A 7164-nucleotide genomic window follows, 5' to 3' on the forward strand; every position below is an offset into this window, starting at 1 on the left:
AACTTATTTATTTAATAACAACATAAAAAAATTTAATTTTTATTTTACGATAACAGACTTTATTTCACTTAATCTCAAATCAAGTAATAGATGTAAAGTAGAGCATTGATTATCCAACTCAATTGGGGACTGGGGTTCATCAGATAACTGAAAAAATGGATAACCGAAAAGTATGAAAAAATACATTATTAGTATAGTATATTAGTATATCCCATGTAATTAGTATATTAGTATATCGCTATTAATCTACTTCGTGTTGAATTTTCATTGATGTTAAGCCCAACAAAAATTTTTTTTAAATAATAATTGTCTCTATTGTATTGTTAAAAATTATTTTTAAATTATTTTATTGCTCACAAAACAAACAACCACTCATAATTAGAAAATTAAGCCTCGTTTAAATACTGGCCTCCCTTTCATGGTCGAGTCAGTGTTTCCAGCTAAAACATGCAAAATTTAACAAAAATAATATTAAAGTAGCCAACACATAGCCAAATACTGTAGCATCGCATCACTAGCGGACATTTGAATTTGCTGACTAGAACATGGTCGGTTAACTGATGTGAAGGTTAATCGGGGGTCGGATAATCGATGCTCTACTGTAATTATAAATTAATGTGGTAAATCAAATCAATAAATTTTGAATTACATTTGATAATCTTCTGTTAAGTATATTTTATACTCTATAATTTTTTTTCTACATCCTTAGTCTTTTTATATCAATAATTTTTTTGAAGAAATATTGATTGATTGTTTTATCAGGAATAACTGAATAGAAACATGAAGATTTTCTTAACTTTATTTTTTATATCTAATTCTTTAAAAAATAAGTTTATAGTTCTAAAGGAGGAATTTCATTGAGGCAAAATTACGCAACGTATAGCATGTAGAATGTCCTGTAATGTCATATGTTCTTGTTGTGCGACTTCAAGTCGTACCACAGATTTAATGTTCACATGTTCATTGTTGTATGTTTACAGCATGCAGCTAAACCAATTTCACTGAAGCAACATCATTAGCATGTATCATGTCTTCGGAAATGGTAGTGACATCCACACATTTGATAATAGCCTTAAATAAAATAAAGAGAAAAAAGTGAAAGTGATAAAAAGATTTATTTATTGGAGACCAAGATTCTTAGAATGAATTTTTCAGAACTATGTTACATTTATAAACAAAAAACAATTTAAGTGGAATACTAAAAATATTGAATCTCTACCAATCTCATGGAAATAACTCACCGAAAAACATTTTACTATTTAGTGTATTAAAAAAATAAACGTTTAAAATTATTGTTACTTTACATTGTTTATTTTATATTATTATTTTAATATTTAAAATATTTTCTTTGTATTTTATGCTTATTTAAAATGTATTTGATGTTTTATTCTTTTAAATTTATATTCAGTTCTGCAGTATTCAACAGCTGCTATGTAACTAGTCAAAAATATCTGTTTATATTGAAACTTTTAACTAGCTTAATAAAGTGTAAATTACTTAATCTGTACATTTGCATCAAAGATAGAGATATGGGTTATTTTTATAATAAAATAAATAAATTTTTAAAAATTTCAAAGAAGTTCAAAGAACTACCATTGCTAAGATATATCCACTTGAAACAGTTAATCCATTAAAATTATTTTTAAAAGTGATTCTGAATATTCTTTTAATGGCATAAAAGAATTTCTTAACTTCCCAACATTAATATTTTCTAAATATTTCAATGAATAATTTACATCAGAATACAAAATGACTATTATGAAATACAGACTAAAACTTCATGGTGTTTATTTTTGTTAGTGTTTTGCTTATTTGTGGAATTTTTGAGTAGCTGTTATAAGTTTAATATATTTATGTAAAACAATTACATGTTATCACAAATTATAATATTAATGTAGTTGCAACTGTAAAAAAACAGAAAATGTACTTTCATAGCTCAAAATTCATTATTTATGAATTAAACTTACAACATTTTGTTTTATCAAATCAAGCTATAAACCTGAAGGCCATAGGTTCTTTACCTCTGAATCAGTTAAACCTTTCTTTATTTTCATTATTAATTATGTTATTGATATATCTAAAGAAATAATCAAATTGTATTACTATTTTAGTAAAATAACTTTGAATAAAAATTTTTACCTTCCTGTTTGCCAAATCATGATTGTTTTATCGTCACCACCTGATGCTAAATATTTCCCACTACCAGACCAACGAACACAGTTAACACAAGCTAAAACATAAAACATATTAATTAAAATAATTGTTTAATAAATAAATAATAAAAATTCTACATTTAAATATTTTACTATTAGACTTTATGATAAATTTGTTTAAATTTATCACAAAATATGATGCATATATTTTGATGACACATTTTTTTTATGCTATCTTTGAATAATACTTATAATATTTGATTTATATAAACAGATTGCATTACAGAAGGCTGAAATATTATTTGTGTATAAAATCAGTAAATTTTAAATCAAGAAAGAAATTTTTTTTATCATTAATATATTGTCCAAAAATCTAAATTGGCTTATCCAGGAGATCGCTTATAAGTGCTGCAGCATATTATTGATACCAAAGCAATCAGTTTTCTTACTTTAAAATAAAAATAAAATACAACAATAGATATTACATGACTTCACTTAGGTAAGATTGGGTAACTAAATTAATTTTAAGATAACTGAGTAGCAATCTAAAAAAAAAAAGGATGAATGTCTTAATCCCTCCTGAATCTGTCTTGAACAGCACCCATATTCTCAAAATCCTGCTTCACTACTGTCACACTACTTAATATTTTGACAACAATGCTATAGTAATATTAATAGTAATAATAATAATAATATCACACTACAGAAGACCACTATATTGAATACATGCCATATTGTTAGGAAATTCCTGAATACAGACATTGACACTGACACACTTATTGACAAGATTATGTCTTGTTTATAAAATCGTACTGCCTCATGTTCTTATCAGAATAGAGGTATGAAGGAGTAGATGTAGAGAGTTGATATTTGGCACAGAATATTAGGTGCCCAAATCATTTGCGCATAAAAAAATCCAGACTTGTAGATAGTCAGGGGACCAAGAATCGAGTCAAAATAAAATCCAAAATTGCGACCCTCTTCTAAAAACAGACAAAACAGTCACCTCACCCCACTGAAGTCAGGTAGGGGAGAGTACCACCCACAGTCATTCTAAGAAGTGAACTCTGAAACTCTAACGAGGAGAGACATCTTTTTACTACCTTTCGATTCGACAGCCATGCTGATCTTGGATTTATATTATGTATCGACACTGTTGTAAATATCACTCTGCCAATACAAATTAAGTAAATTATCAGTTTTTTAGTAAATTTTTAATGACAGAACAAAAGACAGAACACGTGGTCGAGGTCAATGTGGACATCAGGGACAAGGTAGGAGAGACATTTTTTCACTTCAAGTTAATTGACCTTTCGAGTCGACAGCCATGCGATCTTGGATTTATATTATATATTGACACTATTGTAAATATTGCGCTGCCGATACAAATTAAGTAAATTATCAGTTTCTTAGTAAATTTTTACTGACAGAACATTCACCGAAAATGGCTCGTGGACAACCTTGTGGTTGAGGCAGGCAAAGTTTTAACGATCGCGCCCAAAAGCAGCAATATCAAAGAAGATAGGAGAATGAGAACAAGACATGCCTTGAGAATCAAAGTGATTCTGTCTCCAAGACATAGTCTTGTCCCAAATATGGTTTTGCTGTTTTACTTGTTTAATTTTAGTTTTGTTTTGGTTGCTATGCCTTGACTCTGGTCCGACATAGTACACAGCCACCGGTGTAAACCAAGTATAACTCACAAAACCCAACATAATAATAATAATAAGTGGTTAAAAAATCATGACATCACTTTCTCTAAACAGAAAATGAAGTCTCTGTAGATTTAACTCTTGTATATGGTTAAATAAAATTTTTATTTCTTCATATTTATTTTCAGATATGATTGTATTGTTATATTTGAAGTGTAACAAACAACATAAGCATTACAAAGATTAAAACTTCCAAAGACTTATAAGATAAACGGTCAATTTTCAGAAACCTGTCTTTAAGAAACACTTAAGAAGTGGGTCCTATTATTCAGACAAGGAGCTGTTTGTGTTTAGGGCTATGTAGTCACCAAGTTTCATTTGAATCGAAGACATGAATGTCTGGCTATCTCCTTGTAAGTATAAGTTAACTCTCAAAAATACAGTAGTGAAATGTGGTTATAATATATGATAGCCTACAACAGAAGGTATGATAAACCCACACCACTTTTATTGACCTTTCAGTATCACATAGCTCATACAGAAATAGATGTTGGTAACATATCTTTGTAGGTCACCAAGCAACTGATAAAGATCTTCAATAAGTTATCTTGGTAAGACTCCATTGTGTATCAGCTCTACTGGTAAACACATTAGAACCGAAACTAATAAAGGTTCATATTTTATACCTGACACTCAGATTAATGGAAAGAAAGACTTGGAAGATGATAAAATGATAGGACATCCAATTTCAATTTGCAATGAAGAACTTATTGATAGCAAACATATTTTGTTCTAGAAGATGAACCTATCACTGGCAATTATTATTTAGACATTTTGCAATAATTGTTAAAGTGAATTGTTCCTGTGTCAGACCTAATTATTGTTTCAGTTCAAATATTCCTAAAAACAAGTTTGTGCACTCAAATATCCACTATATTATGCAGATATGTCCTTCTACAACTAATTTTGAATTTCTGAAATTGAAAGTATATCTGAAAAAAATAAACATTTTTATAATATCAAAATCATCCAGAGGTTATAACCTCCACTCTCAATGCCATATCAAAAAAGATCATGCAGAAATTGTTCCAGTCAATGAATGACTAAATCACTTGCTGTATCAATATAAGAGAAATATATATTTTGTAGAGTATATCCAGTTTCCTCAAATATTTTTTACATTATTTATTTATATATTTTTTAAATCCTGTCTCATTATCAAATTGCCAGACTATGTATTAAGAATTGTTTACATGATAAATCCATCTCTTATTGATTTGTTTGGTTGTGAGAAGCAAATCCTTGAAGTAAAAATCAATATGACTATAAATTATTGCAAGTTCGTGAATTGACTCTGAAAATAATAGAATGCAAGTTAAATGAATAGAATAAAGCAATTAATAAAAGAGTTTTATATGTTAGATCACAGATTGAACAAGTGATAACAATATCCATAATTACAAAATAAGGATTCTATTGTGTTAGCATTTTACTGTTGTATTAACATTGAATTTTTTCTTCATATAAATACATGTTATTTTAATTAGCATTCAAAAAATTATTTTGAATGAGTTTAATTAGACCATTTTTTTAAAATTCTATGAATATTTTAATTACTTTCAAATGTATGCAATAAATATATCATTTTTATATGATATGATCTTATTACATTGTGTGTTTGTTATATTATCAATACACAAGAATTATGTTAACAGTTATATGCCAGACATACTATCAACAGTTTCTTTACAAAAAAGTAATATTATATTAAGATACAGATATCCTTCTATCGTATAAACAAAATTAAACTGTATAAAATTTCTAATATTTTCATAACAAAATTTGATAATTAATAGTGTCATAAACATTAATATCATCAATAATTGAACAGCAGCTAAATTTTACTGAAATTCGACACTTTTTTTTTTAGGAAAAATCCATTATGCCTTTTATTCCAAATATATTTCTTAAGTTAAAAATAGAAGATCGTACTGAATTTTCAACAGAATTTTTTCAAAAGTAAAATTGTTTTCCATTGTCATTTATATAATAAAAATATCAAGGCTGAATTTACTCTTATAAATTTCAGTATGATCAATAACTAATAACATCATTATTTAAACTTGTGTTATAAATATTTTCTGTTTATACAGATATTTAGAAACAATAATTTTGACTAACTTTATTGAAAAAAAACTAAACTATATAATCTTTAAAATAATCATTCAATTTTCTTAATTAATTAAGATAAACTGTATGGTTATTGGCCACCAGACAGTAATTGGTCTTTTTGAATTTAAACTTCTTTAATAAGAGTTGTATAAAAGCTATTGTAAAAAAACTGCATGGCACCATTAATAAAAGTTTCTGATGTCAGTAGATAGCAAAAAATCCCCCAGGATTTTTGTCATTACATGTGCCAATAACTATACAATTTTGCATTTTCATAAAACAAGACACATTTAGGATTAAATGATTGGCATTTGTAACTTTAGATGTTGGGAGTAGAAAGGCTATAAAAATAAATTCATCAGTTAAGTTAAGTGACCTATAACTAACATTTATCCTATGATGTGATTCCCATTTTTTAAGTGTTGAGAAATATATAAGTAGACTGTGTGACCAAACTTTGTTATGTCAAATGCTTGATATCATCATAATTTTTCCAAATGTGCATTATTAAAACGGTTATCATCAATTATGTCATTTTAATATTCTCTTTTATGGCTTCTCTATCACATATCGCAAAACTTTTATTCATTATTTCTACGATTTATTTTAAAATTGTGAGAATTTTAACAATTATCATTGTAATAAAATGCAAACTTATTCAAATTTTTGACATGTTTAAAATAGTTACCAATGTTCTTTTGTAAAATCAAATGCAAGTTTTTATTTTTTCAATAAATAGTTGGTATACTCATAAAAATTTTAATAAATAATAAAATAAAATAAAAAATTACTAACTGATAACATAATCTTATATAAATCAATAACTGAATTCCTTCTTATTTAATCTACCTTTTATGTATTTATACATTTTTTTTTTTTTTTTTTGATGACTCAAGATGTATTTTCTTCATAATTGAAGTTTAGACTATTTACAAAAATTACATTAAATTTTCGAGTCTATCTTTTAATCCCTTATACATTGTGGAGTTTTCTACCAATTTTTTACCTTTGTTTAAGAAGTGTTCTTCAAAGCAATTTAAAACTGTTACTTCTGTGGTGATGTATAAGGGATTAAAAGATAGACTCGAAAATTTAATTTAATTTTTGTAAATAGTCTAAACTTCAATTATGAAGAAAATACATCCTGAGTCATCACAAAAATCATTTATATGTTAAAACATCAGGCT

At 26.8% G+C, this 7164-nt stretch overlaps 1 protein-coding gene across 1 annotated transcript in view; it reads right to left on the bottom strand.

The window, feature by feature from the left end:
- Positions 1–7164, bottom strand: part of LOC111632772 (protein HIRA-like) — a 71897-nt gene that overhangs the window by 45864 nt on the left and 18869 nt on the right. Inside the window, exon 4 of the mRNA XM_023377292.1 lies at positions 2140–2230. Coding sequence (XP_023233060.1) covers positions 2140–2230 — 91 coding nt within the window. The remainder of the gene's footprint in view (positions 1–2139; positions 2231–7164) is intronic.

The sequence above is a fragment of the Centruroides sculpturatus genome, unplaced genomic scaffold (assembly GCF_000671375.1).
Source record: "Centruroides sculpturatus isolate CEXI.00-Female unplaced genomic scaffold, Cexi_2.0 scaffold782, whole genome shotgun sequence".
NCBI lineage: Eukaryota > Metazoa > Arthropoda > Arachnida > Scorpiones > Buthidae > Centruroides > Centruroides sculpturatus.